General features: G+C 30.9%; 1 protein-coding gene across 6 annotated transcripts in view; it reads left to right on the top strand.

Annotated features, from left to right (window-relative positions):
- LOC129952777 (protein PALS2) overlaps positions 1-21,445 on the top strand; it is a 40,448-nt gene extending 19,003 nt beyond the window's left edge. Inside the window, exons 1-10 of one of the 6 annotated variants that reach the window (XM_056065594.1) lie at positions 9,406-9,429; positions 15,323-15,475; positions 15,543-16,001; positions 16,325-16,423; positions 19,285-19,446; positions 19,506-19,716; positions 19,789-19,959; positions 20,037-20,197; positions 20,254-20,328; positions 20,397-21,445. In XM_056065594.1, coding sequence (XP_055921569.1) covers positions 15,654-16,001; positions 16,325-16,423; positions 19,285-19,446; positions 19,506-19,716; positions 19,789-19,959; positions 20,037-20,197; positions 20,254-20,328; positions 20,397-20,573 — 1,404 coding nt within the window. In that variant the 5' untranslated portion in view covers positions 9,406-9,429; positions 15,323-15,475; positions 15,543-15,653 and the 3' untranslated portion in view covers positions 20,574-21,445. Of the gene's footprint in view, positions 1-9,405; positions 9,430-9,513; positions 9,655-9,678; positions 9,878-10,021; positions 10,350-10,965; positions 11,084-15,322; positions 15,476-15,542; positions 16,002-16,324; positions 16,424-19,284; positions 19,447-19,505; positions 19,717-19,788; positions 19,960-20,036; positions 20,198-20,253; positions 20,329-20,396 lie in introns of those variants that run through there. The other 5 variants (XM_056065596.1, XM_056065592.1, XM_056065593.1 and 2 more) reach the window with 5 other exon arrangements.
- Positions 21,446-22,298: the final 853 nt, after the last annotated feature.

The following is a 22,298-nucleotide window of genomic DNA, read 5'->3' as shown; positions in this document are numbered from 1 at the left end:
TTTGCATGTAACAAGTAAACAGTTAATTTTGAGAAGAACTACAAGAACAAGACGACAACCTGATAGGTTAATGTATGAATAATAAGAATTGTTTAAAAATGAATTTAAAAAAGTAATTGCTTAAATTATTATTGAATTTTATAAAAAGGTAATTAGTAACTGAACATGAAATAAAAGTGGGAAGATGTTATATATTAAAATTCTAGTACATTATTATTATACTCGATGTAAGCTGGGTTTAAGTATAACAAAACATCACTAAATATTAATATTATGTTCTTATTATAACTTGACTAAATAAATCACTTCCTGTTTGAATTGCAAAGTTATCACAAGTCTTTTTATATAATCCACGAACATCTTTTAAAACATAATAATATCTTACGAACCAAAAACGCTAGAGACTTGAATTAAATTTTATATAATAAATTGTAATGTGATATCAAAGAAGTATGTAATATCCATTTAACGGTTTTTTTATAAATCAAAAAAACTGAAAAAAAATTTGTCACCTCCAAAATTTTACGACAAAAATATGATTTCATCTCCAAAACAATTTTGTGCAACGAAGAATAATGTTTTTGACATCTGATACAATTTTGAGAAAAATCGAATGACATTTTTTTTTATAAAAAATAGAAATCTAAAAAAAACATTACTCAAAGTTGATAAAAATTGAATATCGATTCAAATATTCTTTCAAAAACTTGAAATTTAGGCTTCAATCTTATTTTATCTTATAAGAAATATTGCTTTCAACATTCTGAAAAATGTTGAAAAAAATCAAATTGACAGTTTTTTTACAAAAATAAAAACCTAAAAAAAAGTAATAAAAGTTGGTAAAAATTCATTTTCGACTCAAATATCTTTTCAAAACTTTGAGATATTGGCTTTAATTTACTTTTATCTTTCAAAAAATATTGTTGTCAACATTCAGTAAAATTTTGAAAAAAAAAAAACTAATTGACAGTTTTTTTAACAAAAAATTAAAAACCGGAAAAAATTTAAAAAAGTTGGTAAAAATTGATTTTCGACTCAAATATCTTTTCAAAAATTGTAGATATTGGCTTTAAACTACTTTTATCTTTCAAAAAAAAAAATATTGTTGTCAACATTCAGTAAAATTTTGAAAAAAACGAATTGACAGTTTTTTTTACAAAAAAATTAAAAACCGTAAAAAAATTTAAAAAAGTTGGTAAAAATTGATTTTCGACTCAAATATCTTTTCAAAAATTTGAAATAGTTGCTACAAAGTTATTTTATTTTACAGAAAATATTGTTTTTGATATTCAGTAATTTTTATATAAAAATCCAACAGTCCGTTTTTTTCATAAAAAATAGTACGCAAATTTGGTGAAAATTGATACGAGTACATATAGACAAACTTTTAAGCAAAACAAATCGACAGACGGGATGGGAAGTTATCAGTGTGGGTCGCATCCCAGCCTCTTTTTTCAGTTAAGATTAAACAAATCTTCTTGGTGTTTCTACCGGACAAAAAGATTTAAAAATGATTAAGTTTGACAGCACTTTCTAAAATGCAAATGGTATTTCGATGTGTGAAGTACAAGTGAAATAGTTTGATTCGTGTTAAACAATGAAGAACTGATTAGTTCAGCACCATATACTACTCCATGTCCATTTTTTTACAAAAACAAAAAACAGACCAAAATGCATTATCTGTTAAACGAACTCCTCTACACCGGTTTTTCTTTTCAAACTTTGACTCGACTCCGATCTCCGACTGGAGATCAAGCTCATTTCAACTCGATTCAGGTATATAAATAATTGAGGCGATCTTCAAGTTTGCTTTAACACCACATGTTAATTTAGTAGTCCACGAACAAACCCCAGATGCTTTCTCACCATTTCTTCTTGGAATTTGTCCATTTTATTAGTTTTGAATAGTTTTGTTTGCTAAGTTAATTTTAAAATTTGATTTTCACAAAACTTTTTTCTATTTGTGTTTTTTTTTTATTATTGTTCTGACAGATCTTCTTTCAGTTGTACCAATTTTTAAACACAAAAATCTGGCTACTGCGGATCGGTTTGTTGGGAATTCCTCACTGTACTCTATATGGAATACCAAAAAAACGCACTTAATGTTGTAATATTGGGTTTGTTTGTTTTCGGTTTCAAATGCAAAACTTAATAAAACACATGCAGCGATATATTTTTCATAAAAATTCTATTTTATAATTAAGTTTGAACTTTGTCATAAAGTGTAAAACACAATATCATTCAATTAGACGCCTTCGGGAAAGATTCATAATTTATTGAAACCTTTTCAGCGGTATCACTTAAATTTTGTATGCGTTTAGAGTTCGGAGATTAATTACGTTAACTTCGCTTTTGATTTTGAGTGTAAAATCGCATTATCTAAGTGGTCAATTTAAATCGCCGATAGCAAAAACCTCGCACGCAATAAAGCCAAACAAGTGTTGTTGAGGGGCTAGTTACTTCGCCTTTTTAGGACCACCTATCTAAGAAATCATGCACTTCTTCATGCTCTTCGCCACTGACAGCCAAAAAAAAAGTGTGCGATACGTTCAATTAATTGCTGCGAACGTCAGGAAATTGATAAATACAGAGCATCAACAACATTGGCAGTTGCTACAGCAATATTTTGGACTTAGCGTGCATTAAGACGGCACAGGCACACAGGCCTTAAGACATCTATAACGCTTTTTAAATTTCTTCACAATTTTACTGATTGCTTGCCTAGTCGTTTGATTACGACGACAATAATTTTTCCGTAATGTTCGAAAAGTGGCTACGTTTAGAAGTTCCACTTTTGTAGTAAGTTTTATTTATTTAACTGTTAAGGTTCAGAAGATATAAGAGTCTTAAAAGTAAAATACAATCTTCTAATATCTGATGAGCCTTTCAATTGACATTATTTTATTGGACAGTTGACTGCAAAAGTCAGTCAAGAAAGTCAAGTCTACTTATGTCAAAATGACAACTGATCATGTCTTCGAAGTGATAAATGAACTTTATAACCTGTTATTCATTTACTGGAAAATTCCATGTAAAGTTTTTTGTAAAACAGTTCCTTGCTTGTCTGAGACATTTTTGTGGACAATAAATGTGTTTTGTTCTTTTTGCACTATCAACTGAAGATAGAGATTGGTGAAGTAAAGTTTCAAGTTTGAAATTTTTGACATCTGTCAAACGAACTTATTGCCTTGGTTTAACAAATTTACGTTCAAAGAATACATTTGAATGAGAACATTCAAATAATATTATGCCACATCAAATGACAGCTGAATTTGACTAGTTTCAAATGCCACCGCTTCCCACTTACTAACACAATCTGCCAAAGTTCTCACAATCCATAAGTTCAAAGCTAAAAAAAGTTATTCCATGGTAGAAAGTTGCGTAGCAAACCATCATTACTATAGAGAGATGTTACAGCTCCAAAGGTGGATAGCTTCAGTCGTCGAGACTATGATGATTACAGAAATTGTTTTTTGTCAATCAATTTTAATATCCCGACACCTTTTTTCTAGTGCATTACGTATCAAAGAACAGCTGATCTAAAACAGCAGGGTTGTCAAAAAACAATGGAATTTGAAGGTATCGAAGAATTTTTGGTTCCTTACAGAACAGCTTACTCAACATTTTATTTTGAAGCAACTTGAAAATTGATTTAAAATGTGTATGTTTTTTGGTAAAAATCCGGTAAATTATTAAAATTATTAATTTTAAAATGTATGTATAATAATATTTGACCTCGAAATCTAAAAACAGTTGAAAGTTATTTTTGTTTTTTGCGAGCTATCTCAATTTAGTTATCCGATTCGGTGAATAAGTTATTGAACGCAGTCATTGAGGAATGCCAAATGTTATAAATTATTGATCAGTAAGACTACCAATGTCAAAATTGAAAAAAAAAATGTTTTTTACCTTCAAATCACAAAATAAACACCACAAGAAACTTAAAGCTTCATTGTTTCCTCCCAAGCCAGAACAAAACATATTCTTCTTTATAAACAAATCTTTCACTTTGACAGTTCAAAACTGCTGAGAGGTTATTTAACACTTCACTTCTTCAGCTTAGGAAAAATTTGATGATGTCATATTGTTACAAATTGTAACAATCCTAATGTTTAGGAATGACAATGGTTAGAAAAAGAACAAACCTCAGCGTTACAATGTTTGCTCAGCTGGTTTTCTATTGTTTCTCAAGCCGTTTTCAAGACAAAACAGTCTTAACGGTTATAAAGCAGTGCAATCACTTTTGCTTCACCACTACTTTATACTTTTTGTCTTATGTCGTTATGTCATGTCATATTTAAAAATATTTTTTCTTAAATCTTGCTTTAAAAATTCAAAGAGTACAAAATATTAATAAATTAAATTAATCACCAAACTAATACCCATACATACAAAGCTTCATTAATAATTTCATATTCATAATCTTTTACTTATATCTATACGAATCTACGACCAGTTTTTTCATGTAAAATACCGTCACGCTTTGTTTGTTTTAACTGTTAAAAGTGTTTTGAGTTTATTTAACCCAATTCTTACATCCCTCAAAATTAATGAATGGAGAGTTCACACCCTCATCCTGTTGTAAACCATTTATGCGTACAATATTAAAATTTAAATAAAATTATTTCATGTGCTGCAACTGAGCTTGAAGTTCAGTTTCTTGAAATAATAATTGCAAGAAAAAAACAAGAAGATCCTTTCGACCAAAACGTAAACAATCATTTGTAAGTTAAGTACTCTAGTGATCCATATTTTCGCTTTACTATAAAAATAAGAACTAAAAAAATAATGTAACTTGTACATTCCAAGTTTGGAAAAGGTACATATTGAAAGAGAGGCTTGTTTATTCAGTTTGAGTTTAGTGTGTTTTCTGTTTTTTGAATCTTATTTAAGCTTGTTTTTTAGTTTTTTTTGAAGTTTTCTGTTACATACCTGTTCCAAGGTGTGACGTGTTGGCATCCAAAAATAGTTAAGTTAAAAATTAACACTGAAAAAAAAATATATATAGCTGCTATAAACCTGTTCCTGTGTCCCGTGCATCTCAATTCAACCATAAGCTGCATTTTTTTGTGTTCGTTTTGTGTCTTTTTGTCGTTGGTCATGCACGAACAATAATATTCTGTTGTTTTTTTTAAGTTGTTTAATTTTTCACGGGCTTGGGCAGTTTTAAGCTTTATTGAACAAAAAGGGTTGCCATCATACTCGAAATTGTGTAAAAAACCGTTAGGAAATTTAAATAATAGTGCCAGAAATTCTACACTTCAAATGTCAAAAATAATGCATTTCTGGTAAAACTGATTTGAATATCGAATTGGCATTTTTTTTGATCCTGATTAATGTTAGTCAATAATATGGCTGCAAATTAGTCGATTTTTAAACTTTTTATTATATAGGGCAGTGGTCTCCAATTAGTTTCGCTCGGGGTCCATTTTAAGAAATGAAATGACCATAGTGGTCCGACATTTTGACATGACATTTTTTGTTACGAACTATCTGTCTGAAGTTTGGAGTAAAATTGGTTGAAGCTATTGACATTAAATCCTGGAGATGTTCAGAAGTAAGTTGAGATCGAAATTTATTCTTAATGAACTTTATCTTCGGAAATTCTGCTTCACAAATATATGTCAATCCAAACAAAATAAACTTATTTTTGTAATTCTGGTTATTTATTACCAAACACGAATCTTATGCAAGAGTTCTGCACTGGAAATTTCCGATTATTTGTGTTTTAAAACTGTGTTTTCTTGAAAATCGATCATTTACATTTGCAGAGTAGCTTTATCACTTCCAAAAACAATTGCAGCTTCATTGCTCCATTCACTATCAGGATGCATAGAGTAAATGCTGCTGAGGATTTCTTCAACATTCCCAACTTTCTCAAAATCTGCGAAACTTTTATGAAATTCCGATTTAAGATCCGTAATGAACGTCTTGAATTGGTCGACGTCAGTCTTGTTGTCACTGCTAATTATTTTATTTAAATTGGGGAAGCGTAAGCATTCATTTCCAAAATCATTAATAAAGAAATCAAGTTTTCGAGAAAAACTTTTGACATCTGACATGAGCTCGGATACCAGCTTTCACTTGCCTTGAAGTTTAAGGTTCAGGTCATTGATATGTTTAAAAGTATCTGTTAAAAAAGCAATGACAGCAACATCTTTTTCGTTTAGAAAACTTAATTAAGCGTTTGCTGTAGTGTTCTAAAATGCTGAAGAATCTTTCTAAAACGCAGCCTTCACCATCTGTTATGCAACAGTAGATCATATTTTGCATCAACTTCTTCAAGAAATGATTTAAATTCACGATGTTGCAAAAATGATTTAGCACGAAGAAAGTTTACTATTTTCATCACTTCATGCATAATACGTTCAAAATTATGATTGAGTTTGCATCAAAGCACAGTGGTAGGAAATCAAATTTTTATGACACCTCTTACTGTGAACTCGCGAGTCCGCACAAAATGGGTCAGCGGTCCGGATGCGGACCGCGGTCTGCCATTTGGCGACCCCTGACATATTTTATTTGCCGAACTGTTTTTATATTCAATTGTGAAAAGAAGAGTAGGATAGATGTGTACCAAAAAACCCAATGTGTGAAAGAGTTACTTCCCGTTCCCGTTATACGGTTTCAATATTTTACACCCTCTCTTAGTGGAAATTTAAAAGGAGGTCACGGTAAAATTCACTTTAGGAATAAGACAGAAATGTATTTTTAGTTTTGTGTTAATTAAGTCTTTTCTCAACATTGACTACATCCATATATTTAAATGCATTTATTGTAAGTTAAAGTAATCTTAAGTTTTAAATGTTTAAGTATTCAAAGTTGAAAAACCTTTATTAATAACTTTTTGGTGTTTGAAGACGATTTAACTTTGGGCAGGATCTATATGCAGCGTTTAAAAATCTTGACTTGACAACAACGGCCTAATCACTGATAAACATTCCATTCAAGATATTTTGTTTCACTGGCAGACATTTTAAATGATACTTATAACCGACCTGTCCAACAAAATTCCAACTAAGGGCAACTTTTGCGAAGATTTACTCAAGAAAAATCTTTTTTACTGCCAAGTCAAGTCTACATTCATACACATAGTCCAAAAAAATCTCCTTACAGCAGTTTTCCTTTTTTTTGATTCTGAGATAAAATATTTATTGTAACAATAAATTAAAAAGAAGTATTTTGAAAATCACAATCACATTTTTATTGAGTTTTTAGGGGAAATTTCATAAAACTATAGGACAAATCACACGAATGCTTAATATAGTTTATGAGTCCCATTTCCGGTTTAGCTTGTAGGCAAACCGATATGGCTACTGAGAATTTATATCTTTACTAGAGTGTTTTTGGTGGAAACTAACGTTTTTATTTATTTGCATAAATAATGTTACCACTTTGGTCTTTACATTTATTCCTAGTACTTTTTTTCGAAAAAAAAATACTATAATTTTGCTATGCATATGTCAAAATTTCAGCCAATTACGTTTTTTCATTCAACATACAACTAAAATTCATTAATATGTGATTAATTTATTTTCTGCCCATACACAATTTTGTCGAAAAACGTTCCGCGTCAAATTAAAAAATGTCTTTATAATACAAAATGCAACTCAGCTGCAGCTTGCAAGAACAGTTGTTATGATAGACAGGTCATAAAATAATGCACTTTTAATCGTAGTCTGAACATGTCAAATGACCTTCGACGCCAACACAACAAAATAACGCCAAATGGCTGAATCACAAACACGCTTCAGCTTCGGCTTCACCTGACGTTTACGAGTTCAGCCATAGGAATTCAATGCATGCTATAACAATGGAGCTTCGACCTCACGTTTCGTTAGACAATCGTTAAGAAAAGAAAGTAATGTAACGTAATGTGACTCCAAACGGAAGCTCTAGTTCAATTATCTGAACGTTTGCTTTGTCTGACAGCTCGACAGCTGTAAAAAAATGTCAACAAACAAAAGGTTTGCTCTTTGGACGGATGAAATAATAGAAATGTCATTCAAAGCAACCTCGAAGCAGGCCCACCGTAACGCAGACGAAGCCGAAGCTGAAGCATGTTTGTGATTCAGCCATTAACTTTTCTCTCCGGCAGGTTCATTGACATCAGTTGTGAATAACACACATGTTCATTAAAATGAAGGTGTTTTAAATAAGATTAAAAAATGAGCTTGCTTACCATTTTCTACATTTTGTAAATTATTTGACAGTTTTTTTTGAAACCTAGTAAATGCAAACAAAATATAAAGTAAAGCTTTTATGAGTTCTGTAATTCCTCAGTACGCACAGGTTTAAGATAGTAAACAGATTTAATAATTTGAATTCCACTATCCATTCATTCACCCCAATCAGTTCCGTTGCCGAAACGCATACAACAGATCTTATGGATCGGCCCCTTTATACAGTCAAATGTTGAACGCAATCAAATGAATGTCGAACATAAAAAATTGCTATCTAAATTAAATGTCACCAAAAATATATTCATTTTTTCTGACAGCTGACAAATCAGAACCTCTATTGAATTTCATCATCTGATTCCACGCCTTGCCCCAGTCACTAAGCCTTAACGTCCCAAAAATTTGACTTTATAAAGTTCTTTCCTACAAATGATGTGCTAATAAAAATTATCCTTTACTAAATTTCAGACCTTCCTGTTTTATTTTGTTTTGTTTTTTTTTACGATTTACTTTTTCATCAAAACCCAACCTTAACTTTTCCCCCTAAACTGCTACCATAAACCGTAAACAATGCAATATTTTTATAGTTAATGTGTATTAAATTGCAAAGTATTTATAAATCAAATTCTTATTTTGTCCAAATCCTTGCATAAATATAAATACAAAAGTACAATTAACAAATTGAATTGGAATTGATATCTAATGTATACAAATTTATATTAGTTTATCGTGCTTCTAGGTAGTTAATTTGTAATTATGTTAATTATGACGTTTCCCTTTCATTTGCATAAATACAATTTCAGTTGAATCGGTAACCCTAGACACACGAAGCTCACAATCAACAAAACCATCATTAATGACCATTCACTATATACACATAAGATACGTCCGTCGCGTCGTCACGATTCACGACCAGTCCCTTCTGGACAAAAACAACAAACGAAAAAAGTGGATGGAAGGGGGGCATAACTCGGCCAATAAACAACATTCAGATACATCGTTAGTTACGTTACGAAACCAAAAAGTAATGACGAAGTCAGTCTCTACTGTCTTCGACTTCGATAGCAGTGTTTCCATTTCATTTTAGCCCTCTTTGGTTTTAAACAACAACTAACGCACACTCTAGTCGAAGTCGTTCGTGCTTAGCGTGTCTCCACATTATACTAGTTTGGTTACTCTTGCCATACAGGTTTCTCTTGCAGAGCAACACTCACGAGCACGACACACGGCTAGCTGTAATTTTTCTGAGGTGAGTGATGTCACTTCTCATCAGCCATTCAAATTCGAAATTCGAACATCGAAAATCTTTGAAGTTAAATTTTAAGCCATTGTTCGTTTTCGTCTAAACGTTTGCTCTTTAAACGACACAAGCACGACACCTCGCCTCGCAAGTATAGATACTCCGAAGCGGTACGGCAGTGGCAGCGGCAGCACTAGCACTCTAGCAACAAACCAATTGAATCCGGTTACTGAGGTGAGGCCCGAACAGAGCTTTCGCAGTCTTAATTCCAGTTTTGAACCACACGGAGTATCTTTCGCTCTCGAAGTGGGCGCATTGAAGTTAACATCAGTGTCTTTTCTATCTTTCGGTCGCAATGTACTCAAGTGAATTTTTGTATTGAAATAAGTTTCAAGAGTGTAAACCAATAATATAATAATTTAACCAACAATCCAGGTGTTAATCGATATTATTCGAAGTATGTTTATGAATTGTGTTGTTGTTGATTTCTATTGTTTGCTACCTTGGTGACACGTTTCTCTGGTATTTTTTGTTTGCATTTTCTCACATGAAGTCTCAAAGTTGTTTGGTCTTTTCAAGCCTTCAAGTCATTGTATAGCTGTGGAACTTCGTTGTGTAATTTTGTGTTTTCTTTTTAATATTATTGGGGAGTGGCTCCTAAAGCAACAAAAAAAAAAGAAACCATCATTTTGTTAAAAGCCCGTAACCCTTTGTTGAATCCAAAGATATTTGCTTATTTGGGCGTTTTCGAAATTAATAACTAAGTTCGTGGAATTTTCGAAGTAAACCGAAAAGTGTATCGATATTCGAAAAAGAAAAGAAGAAAACTGACAAAAACAGTGTGAGGGTGGTGTAATTCAGATTCTGAAAAACCCGATTTGTGTATCAAGTTCCCCGTTTTGCCATCATCATCATCATCGACTCAAAAGGTGGTTTTTAAAACAATCTCTTTTATGTTCACCTTTATAATTGAGGCCAATGAACTATCACCTCCATGTGAATTGAAGTGAAGTGAATTGCATTTTTTCCAATGCACTTTCTTTGGCTTCTCTCGTGTGATTATTTGTGATGGAAATTGAAAAACAAAGCTTGAAGTGGAAAGTTCTACAATCGCGTGCGCATAAAACTGAAAATCTCATTAGGAAATTGCAATAAATATATTTACTTATATTCATTTCTACGTACAACAATGATAAATGAAAATATACCATTATTATAGGTACTTTTTAGTAATGACATAAATTATATTTTTCTTTAACTTATAAGGTACCTATTACATCTAGTATTGCAATTTAAGTTGTTATTTTTGTTGTCGTTCTCACTGTTGATGTTATTTTGTTTTGCGGTTGTGATGAGTAATATTATATCAATTTGAGTGAACCGTACTCACTGCAGTGAGTAATATTATTATTTAAGCTTCATATAAGAAAAGAGTCTATGATAAAAGTTTATAGTTTCTTAATTGAGTTTAAGTAGTTTATGTATCTTTATATGGAATATTGACGTTCAATGTCAAATGTCTAATTAAGCAACAATTGTACCTACCTATTCCACGCCCCAATGAGTTACCTAAAAATTTGTCTTGAACTACTTGCTTAATTACCAAAACAATAGTTAAAGAAGGTGTTTTGTGCGTCAAAATATAGTTTAACGTGTCTCTCAGGTAACTATACGTTATACCTGGGTTAGTCTCGGGAAGTTTAACGACTTATATACACATAAACTTAATTTGCTTAACATCAGAAAAAAATTGTGGTTGGTAATAATAATAATATAGACATTTATATTTAAGTGTGTTTGGTAGAATATAGTTTATCATGCCAATTATTATAATTTACTATGCTATTGCGTGAAGAGTTAATAGTGTTAAAACGGTTTTTAATTAAAACTTTAGTGCGAAACAGAATTCCTATGTTTTTTGTTAGGGTTCGGATTCTGAAATTTGTATTTATTAAAGGAAATTTTAAGAAGCTAAAAGATTTGAGCCATATAAATAAAAACAAGTACGTACTAAACCGTGGCATAAGGACTTACTTTAGTTACTTCCCATTCATGGAAACAAAATAGTAGTGGATTAATAAAATGACGTTTACCAAAAATCCCTCGAAAAATCTACTACAGTAAGTGAGATGCCAATTTGTAAAAAAATATTTAAAATAAAATAAAATATTAAATAAAAAATATTTTTTTTCTGACAACACATTCCACGTTACCAAACAAGGCTTTGTATTTACATTGGGCAGGTTCAGGCAACATAAGGAACTTCATTTGCAGTCAACTTCAGCCCATTACGATTTGTCTTTTGTTTTGTTGAGAAATATTAATAAATTCTTTTTTAAATTGACGAGGAGCCCTTTTACAGAAAACATTTAATGGAATTCTGCAGAAAATAAATAAATTATAGAGTAGTAAAGCTCAGCTTTCACATGAGTAAAAAACATGATCAGTTGTCATTTTGACATAAGTTAACTTGACTAACTTTCCAGACAACTTTCCAATAAAGTTGCCTCAATTAAAAGTCATTTTTTTGGCAGCTGGCCAATCAGATGCCAGAAACTTGCCTCACTTTAAAGTCCCTTATGTCGCCTGAACCTGCTCATTATAACTGTATTGCAACTCGTAAAGACACGATGCTCAATGTAAGCTGACTAAAATCATGCATATCAGTACAATTCTTTTGAACCTTTTTTATTTTTAAACGTTATATAAAATAATGTATTATATAAATTCAAAAAACGTACTTTATTTCGACCCCATTATCTTATTTAAACCCTATACCTTGCAAATCAACAGAGATATGTCCACCTCTTTTATCCCCATTTAGATCAGGTTTGACAAGTGCGATGAGTTTTTTCATGATTTCCTTGGAAAAACTATATTTCTTTTTTAAATCCTCCTCACGTAGCAAAATGCTTGGATCAAACCAAGTTTTGTGATTTTTTTTCTTTTGACGTTGACGTTTGATAATTGGAGTTGGTTTAAAAACTCAATAAATAACCTTTACGATCTTTCATTTATTAGTTTATTGCAAAATAAATCTGTCAAAAATATATACATATACACTTATTCCTTCGCCTTTTTTATACGACTACCTTCTTCTGTGGTTTAGTTAAGTAAACGTCAAATTGCATGCATTTTGTTTTTTAATAATAATATTTTGACTTACTCGATGGAATAAAGCCTTAACCTTCTTTATTTCGCATTCATTAATTGAGTTGTTAAAGATTTACTTTTGCTAATGCAAAAATAAGGGATCATTTTAAATTTGTATTTGTGAAATATAAAGTTTTCTGTTAAATTGGGGTTATTAAGTATAATAGACGTCATTTCACAAATGATAGGTTTGTTCGTTTACTCTAAACTCCTATGATTTTCTTTGCTGTCAGTTATTTTTTTAACAGTGGAAGACTTTTGTTTAAAAATTAGAGAAGATTATAAAAAATCTGAAAACAGAATTATCTACGTTAAAAATAAAAAATATAAAAAACTGGTACACATAAATTTAATGCGTAATCCTATTCTATGATATTTTAAATGGGGAAAGTTAGTTTGTTGCTTGTTTGTCCTTCCTTTACGTCAGACCGGAGCAATATTATGACATGATTTTTTGTGTGGAGATAGTTACGAGAATTGAGAGTGTTTTAAGCTACTTTTTACCGAGATAAAGTATCTCATTCGCACGGATTTCCAGGTAACAATGAAATTTAGATATTCGATATATTTTCATTATAAAAAAAAAAATACAATTTAAATGAAAAATGTAGCAGTTTATGACTAAACATGTATTTACGAATTTCAATTACGTTGCTATGTCTCTCCAAAGTTGAAATACTAATTGTTTCCTTTCTCAAACATGAAATTATTATTTCTTTGCTGTTTGTTGGACAGATCCATCGAAATACTAAATCTGAACGCACCCATAAACTGATCTACCCATTGACATACTATATCCAACTTCACGATGGTTCCACTTTTAACGGACAAAACACTAGCGCAAAAAGAGCTATGCGGAAAAATTGTGTAACATTTAGTCACAGCGCACAGCCTGCTTCTGCTTCATTTTGCACGAACTTTCAAAAATTTTCAATAACATACAAAAAAACATGGCATCGTTTGTCTTCAACAAATTATACTAGATGTCAATGTTTTCTATGTCAGAAAAAGCTTATCTCAACTAAATACAAACAAATGTCGCTAAATATTTCATAACTTTTTTTTGCAACTGGGCTAGTGTAGCTAAAGCCTAGTACATACTTCTTCATGAAGTGAACGTTCGCCAGTGGAAAAAGTGAACTTTTGACATTGCTCACTGGTACATACTTGTGAGTACACGTTGTGAACATTTGACTTCAGCTTCACCAACAGTTCCCGTACATTTTGCACGTGAATTGCCCGTGAACGAAAACTCTCCACTTTGTTCTCCACTCAGCTTCACGAGCAAGTTCACGGGTGAACCAAAAACTGAAATTTGTATGGGTTCACAAGATGGTTCACAAGTATGTACTAGGCTTAATTTGAAGTGGAACCATTTTTATTCAAATTTTGTATGGAAAGTTCACATCACTAGCAGTCCATGTATAGTATCAAGTATGTCAAGTAAGCTTTACGCTACACCAACGAGTTCATTACAGTATCCGATGATTGATTTTTTACACTTTTACTATTGCAGAACTGTCATAGTTGATATTAAATTCTCTTTACATTCTATTTCAATCAATTGAATTAACATATTATAACCTTATTTTCTGTGTCGCATGATACAAATATACAACATAAATTATTTATTTTTGACTTTGGAGAATAAGAAGTACCGTTATTCTCTGGACGGCCAGTTAAAAACACTTAAAATTAAAAATCAAGAACAAACATTTATTTTAATGTTACATATGTATATCGATGTTCGTATGTGGGCTTGGTTTAATTTTTTAAATGCAATAATTTGGACATACCGTAAACATTTTAAATCAATAAAAGTATCATTGACAAATAGAAACATAAACAATGGAACGTCAAATCAAAAACATCTACATATCTCCAATGGTCAGTACAAGCACTGACTACCAGGTAGTGTTGAAAGGAAATTACTAGGTACCAACAATTCTTCCTTTTTCAAACACTTTTTGACTGTAAGTTTTTTTTTCTATTCGTGATGCACAATAGCCATCAACCCGCCATAATGAAAACCAATCTTTGACATTCAGAAATTGACAGTTAAATATTTGGATTCCTAGAAATACTTACGTTTTCAAAACATCCGCATTCCTAGTGAAATGATGAAAACCAAAACAAAAAGTATGAGTTACTTTTATTTTTCCATGTTTCCGATGAAATGTCAATGAACAGGTTTATCAAAAGTCGATCGACTAAAATAAAAAAAAAAAAAAAAAATATCACTAAACCCTTTTCATTAAATTTTTAGATTTGCATAAAAATAAACTAAGAACTATTTTTAAAAAGTGTAATTACCTATAAAATGACATCTTAGAGACACCTGGACGTCAATTCGTGCTTAAGTTATAGCTAAAGGTCCAAAGTATAATTTTTGGTAATGCCCATATTTGTTTTTTTTTAGTACAACCTTAACAACTTTTTAAATGAGCCCTGTATCTGGGCAAAAATAATTGCATACTCTTTTTATTTTATTTTTTCTGCTGCCTTTCAAACTTCTGCCAAAAGATTCTAGGACTCCAAAAATAGTACCAAGCATAATGTTTCGCCGTTTAATGTCAAAACACTTCCCTCAATTATTTGAGAAGGTACCAATTCCAAATTTTGATTATAATTGTGCTAAGAAATCCAAACAAAAATATTGCAAACAACCCTTTTAATATGCTTGGTCCTTGAATGTATTTCTTTATTGTCTAGATTTCCGCTTCATTATTAACCTTCTTTTTATTTTTAGTTAAATTCTAGTGAACCACAAGAAATTGAAGTCCTTCAACCTGTAAATCTCAATAACAAAACTATCATCGACGAAATAACCCGTAAATATTCCACAAACCGAGGTAGAGACGCCCGAGAACTAGCTCAATTAGTTTCAAAACCTCACTTTAAGGTAAACAAAAATGTCCTCAATTTTAAAAGCAAAGCGAAATTGTTTTTTATTTATATTTTAATTCTAGGCCCTGCTTAAAGCTCACGATGAAATAGGAGAACTCTATCAAAATCGAACTAATAAAGAAGAAAATCGAAAAGGTGGTTATCTCTTCTCTCCCGAAATATTAAACAGCAAAATGCCAGTGGAAACAATTAAAATGGTTGGCCTTAGGCGCAATGTCAACCAACCTCTTGGATTGACTGTCGAAGTCGATGAACACCATCAATTGGTAGTTGCACGTATTTTAGCCGGTGGTGTCATAGACAAACAAGGGCTACTGCATCACGGAGATGTTATACTTGAAGTAAATGGTGTTCCAGTTCATACTCCAGAGGAATTGCAAAATGAAGTTTCACGAGCCAAGGAGAATCTTACAATGAAAGTGGGACCAAATGTTGAGGAAGAAATGAAATCAGCTAGAATGGCTATGGCCGGTGGACAGGTAAAAAATGGACAAAATCTCGAACCAGGAAAGAAATTAACGGTAAGTGGTGTTGTAAAAAAATGTGTCATAGAGAGCTTTTTTATTCATACATATTTTTGTTTGTGTTCCTTTTTTTGTTTTATTAAAAGTTTTGCTAAATTATTTAAAATTATTAATTTTATGAATGTGGCATGATTATAATTATGTAATGTTATAATGTAGCTCAAAAATCGAAAGCCTTTTTCTAAAGTTGACCTAAGTAAACGTAAGTACCAAAATTAAAAAAAAAATTATAACAAAAAGCAGAACATAAGCTCAACTTTTAACTTTATAATGAAAATGTTTAATTTTATTGATTTAAAAACTTTATATATTCTATTTAGTGCTATATGCGAGCTCTGTTCACTTATGTCCCATCAGATGATTCACTTTTGCCATGCAAGGAAATTGGTCTGTCTTTTAAACAGGGAGACATTTTACAGGTATGTAGTACTTCACTTACAACAATTGAACCCAGACCTAAACATAGAACCTTAAATAATGTAATAGAGCATTGTTGCTCAACTAAAAATTGAAACAAAACGCATATAATTTAATGTAGCTTTATTATAAAGATAAGGGTCTGTCATTATGTTTAAACATTTTTTTCCAGTCGAGAGACTCAAATTTTGGCCACTTTTTGCACTTTTGGGTCGTATGTCAGCAATAATGCTCCAAGGCGTCAATCGTCTCGGGTTTATCTGTGTAAACAAGTGACTTCACATAATACAACCAAAAATAGTCCAGCGGTGTTAAATCGCACGATGTTCGAGACCCGCCACAGGCCTACGACGACGACGCGATAATTTACTTACCAAAAATTTCGTTCAAATAATTGATTTTTTGTTGCGTGATGCTTAAAATAAATAAATTAGGTGGCGCAACAGTTCGTAGAGAACTGGGCCTAGTGACTTACAACTCTCAACCATTCCTGTGTGCGAGTAATTGCAGGGATGAAAAGTTGCGTGATGCTTACCGAATCATTATTTGGTAAAAAATTTGCAAACGTTATTCATGAAGCCTATTCATTGTAAAATGTCAAACCATTAACTCCTCAAAAGTATTGGGCAGGTTCAGACAACATGAGGGACTTCATTTGCAGTCAGCTTATTTTTTTAAACATTCATTATTGAACAAGGCAGTTTTTGAAGTACCATAAATTTTAAATTAGGAACTTTAATTAAATAACCTCTACCGTCAGTTCATTGGGCCAAAAACCATCACTACTTTATTTTGTTTTGGAAAAAATGTTAGTTATTCATTTTCCAGTTTGATAAGGAACACAAAACTTTAAACGGAATTGTGCAGAAAATAAATAATTTACATAGTAATAAAGTTTAGCTTTAAGTTGAATGAAAAAACATGATAAGCTGTAATTTTGACATTTTTCTTGACTGAATTTCCAGTGAACTTTCCAATAAAGTTGACTTAATTGGAAGGAAATTTTTTGACAGCTACTAGAAACAGAAAAAACTTCAGTTGAGAGATTGAGACATTAATTTGACATTTGCGCCGAATTAGAAAACAAAACAATTTCTTTAATATTTAATTTTTTAATTTAACACTTTTATTCAAAAACGTTTTCACAAATTAATTGTAGCAAAAAATGTTCGTTTGTCAATAAATTATGGTAAACGTTATAACGGTAGAATTTGCTTTTTCCTCCTCTTTCTCTGAGTTACAGATAGATGGCATTAACAACCAAAACAAGAAAAGATGTGTTCAGAAAGAGTGTAACAAGGTTAAGGTTTCTTAGATTAGACTTTATTTGTATATATGAACGAGTACATGTTTTTTTATAAATGTATGTTATGTTTATTTCAATAGAAGAACAAATTTGTATATTCTTTTCACAAAAACACTGACCTAGCGAGGATACAAATATTTTTAATTTTGTACTAAAGGAGTACACTAGCTTAGTAGAAAGCAGTAAGGATAACTTATCACCTATTAACAAATCTTATGCAATGAAAATTGGCAACAGAAATAACAAGTTGACGGTCTTTTTATTTAGCCTCTACTTAAATCACTTATTTTCAGCATTTTGGAAATGTCGTGAGTAATGTAAAAAAAAGTAATGAGTATATAAAAATGTTTTCAATGTTCCCCAGTTGTTTTATTTTCATGATTCATGTTTACATTCTGTAACTCTTGTTTTCAAAGTTCCTGCAACTCTCGCATCGACAAAAATAAGTCGATCAACTTTGAAAATTATAACAAATCTGAGTTTTTTTTGCATTTTTCAACGGTCTGAGCGAAAATTAAACGCATAAACGCAGATAATAATAAAAAATATAATAACTGTAGTGCTTTCAGAGTTTTATATTTCTGGACTGTTGCACCACATAATTTATTTTACTTACTTAATGATTAAAACTGGATTCAAATAACTAACTACAATTTCTCCGTAATTTATAATTGTTTCTAAATGTTCATTGTTCTGGCACCTAACAAGTGTAATTAATATCACTTCATATTGGAATGATATTATTCCCAAAGGAACACAATGAGAGTACCAAAAAGTTGTTCATCCACAATTTTGAATTTTCTTTGAACACCTTTGAACAGCTGACAAGATCCGCCATTTTTCAATGATGGTCGCCATTTTTTAAAGGTGGGAGTATGCACATCTTCTTGCATAAGTATTTGTCCCCACATTTTTTTATATTGAGTTAATACATATGCAAGTTGGCGTGCAAATTACAACTTGCAGGCAAAAAGAGAGCAACCGTCGAAGTTGGTTCTTTCGATTAGTTCTTTTCTCTCTGAAAAGAGAGCAGGCTTCGAAGTTGGTTCTCTCGATTAGTTCTTTTCTCTCTGCTTATATCGTATGTACCTGCCTAATGGCAAACCGAACTGAGCATAAATCAAGTGACAGCTGTCAAAAAGAAGAACTCCGAAAAAGTATTGCCAGACTGAAAACCACACGTTTAAACACAAAAAGTTAGCAATGTTGGACTAAGTGTATCACTTCCTTGAGAACCCTCTTTTAAAGTTACGAAATTGATTTGTTTCTTGAGTCAACAACAAGTTCTAGTTTAACTCATAACCAAAATACTGGGCCTAAACTTAGTCTGATCATTTACATTGATCAGACAAATATGACGGAATGCTCTCCATCTCCCACATTCTGTTACTCAATTTTTCTGACCTTCTTTTGGGATATCAACTTTTGATATTTTATATTGCCTTCGTTTCGTCACTTAGCTCGACTTTTACGAAGTCTACTTTGTTATTTCCGAATCAATGTACTTAAAAAATGTTGTTAACATTCAAATCATATGTTAATTTTTTAATTTAACAGATTATAAACGTAAAAGATCCCAACTGGTGGCAAGCCAAAAATATAACCGTAGGCAACGAACAAATCGGTCTAATTCCATCACAAGATCTTGAAGAACGACGAAAAGCTTTTGTAGCTCCTGAAGCAGATTATGTGCATAAAATTGGAATTTGTGGAACACGAGTAAGTTTACAAAAACAAATTTAAATACTTTTATTCTAATTGATTTTTAAATTTTAAAGATCTCAAAGCGAAAACGCAAAACAATGTATCGTTCGGTGGCTAATTGTGAATTTGATAAAGCTGACTTAATGTTGTACGAGGAAGTAACACGAATGCCACCATTCCGTAGGAAAACTTTAGTTTTAATTGGAGTCCAAGGTGTTGGTCGTCGTACATTGAAAAATCGCCTGGTCAATAGTGATCTTGATCGTTTCGGTGCCGTTATACCTCGTAAGCTAAACAAAACAATCTTCTAATGCTTATCATTTTATACAACTCCATAATTTGTTTGACTTATTTAAGATACATCACGTCCAAAACGAGCACTTGAAGAAAATGGTCGTACATATTGGTTCCTCGATCGTGAAGAAATGGAAGATGAAATCAAACAAAATAATTTCTTAGAATATGGAGAACATAATGGAAATTTATATGGAACTCATTTGCAATCTATACGAGATGTTATTAAACAAGGTTAATAAAAATAATAATAAAACAAAAGAAAAAATAATAAATTCCATTATTAATTTTATTTTATTTTTGTATTTTAGGAAAAATGTGTGTTCTTGATTGTGCACCAAATGCCCTTAAAATTCTACACAACAGTCAAGAGTTGATGCCATTTGTTATATTTATAGCCGCTCCAGGAATGGAACAATTAAAACAAATCTATAATGAACGTAGGGCTACAGGTTCAAATAAGAATTTAACTGTAAGTTTTTTTCCATCAATTATTATACCAAATTACTTAACATATACTGTTTGCAGTTCGATCGTCAAAGTTCCATTCGATACAGCTCACGACGAGCTCGAACATTAGAATCACTAGCATCACTTTATGAAGTAAGTACAATTTATTTCCATAACCTGTTCAAATAACAAAATTAATATGACTCTCAATATTTCTCAAGGATGACGATCTTGTGGCAACAGTAGAAGAAAGCTCATTTGTTCAGCGAAAATACGAAAAGTATTTCGATATGGTTATTGTAAATGAAGATTTCGATGAGACCTTCAGGCAAGTGGTAGAGACTCTTGATCAAATGAGTCATGAACACCAATGGGTACCAGTTAACTGGATTTACTAAATAAAAAACTTTAATTTTCTCTCGATACAAACAACAAACAAACAAAAAAAAATCAACAAAATCATCAACGGCAGCGGAATACTATTACACAAGTGTCTTATTTTATTTAGTTAAAATCTACAAAACAAATCAAAGCTCGTAATATTAATTAAATTACTATACACATATAATTATTATAATAATATATTTAAAAAAAATAACTCATTTTTTTACAAATTTCATTTTATTAGACAAAGTCTTTTGTTATAGTTATTCTAATTATTATATTGATTGTTTCGATTTTGAAAATTATACATAGTTGCATTTATGTGTTCTTCTTTTTTGTTTAAATATTTTTTAAAAGTATTTTTTATACAATAAAAATAATTATAATTATCTAAATGTATATGAGAAATAAAATGTCATATATAAAAGTACAATTTAATGTACATATTAAATATGTATTAAAACCAATATATTAATTGTTGATAGTTTTTAATTAAAAAAATATTAAGTATTGTTTTTCTTTATTATTATTTTTGTTTGTATACTTTTATTAATTGTATGCTTGTAATTTCCGTCCTGATTATTATTTTATTTTTATTTTTGTATTTTTTATAAATTTAATTTTGAAAGAAGAATAGAAAAACATATTTAATTAATTAAGATTGATAACTGAGGAAATGATGAAGAAGAAGACGTTTTTAAATGTCTAATAAATTCAATGGAATCTCTTTTAATAAATTATTCTGCATAAAGAAAAAGAATCCTGCCCAAAATGAAACTATTGCAAATGTGGAATAGTTATTTTAACAAAAAAGAAAACGAAGATTTAAATAAAACATTTTATTATTTTAAGCTCAAACTATTTTCGCTTGAAAAATGTTAATAAATTGTCTTTTCTTTTATTTACTTTAAAATCTTCAATAAAATGAAATGTGTTTCAAATTGAATTTATGGAGAAGAGCAATATTTTTAAATGTTTTGCTCGGTACATACAATTATAAGCTCTTTGAAAGTTGTAAGTATCATTTATGTTTCTTTAAAGTTAGGCAAATTTTGCATAAATTGTTCAGACTTTTACCATTCATTCAATTGAAATATATTGTCTGTTAAAAGTCGCTAGTTTCCCGAAATCGAGTGAAATTAAATCGAGTTCTAAATTCAAAATCAAGTGAATTTGTATTTAATGTTCTATCCTTCGATTCGATTTTATGAGTTCGAATACTTTCCTAAGTCACTTAAGTAAATTAAAAGCAGCTAGCAAATACATGTACATACAGTGCTGCTAGAAACATTCTGGATTTGTTTGATCAAGTTTATTAAACCATGTTTTGCTACCCAAGAATGTACACATTTTGTTTATATTTTCTATAATGTAATAAGATCATACAAAAATTAAAACAAGTTTAAATAATTCACACAATAAATGCTGGTAACAAAAAATAAATTCAGAAATTCGTCTGCTAAAAACTAACCGGATTTTTGTCACTTATTCTTAAAAATTAATATTTAATATCTCTTTATTTTTAAAAAGTTCTTGGCTTCGACGAGGCATTGACATGATTAAATTGTCGATTATAGAGGCAGGAATATTCTCCCACTCATTCTTCAAAGCTGCAAAAAGAGAGCTTGTTGAAGTGTGCGTTCTCTTTCCAACCCTCCTTAATAAAACTGCCCACAAGTTCTCGATGGGTTTAAATCGGGAGATTGGGACGGCCACTATTATACACAAATATTTTGTGT

Source organism: Eupeodes corollae, chromosome 3, assembly GCF_945859685.1.
Source record: "Eupeodes corollae chromosome 3, idEupCoro1.1, whole genome shotgun sequence".
In the NCBI taxonomy this organism is placed as follows: domain Eukaryota; kingdom Metazoa; phylum Arthropoda; class Insecta; order Diptera; family Syrphidae; genus Eupeodes; species Eupeodes corollae.
Note: the sequence above shows the minus strand (reverse complement) of the source record. Positions and strands in the feature narration are given on the sequence as shown.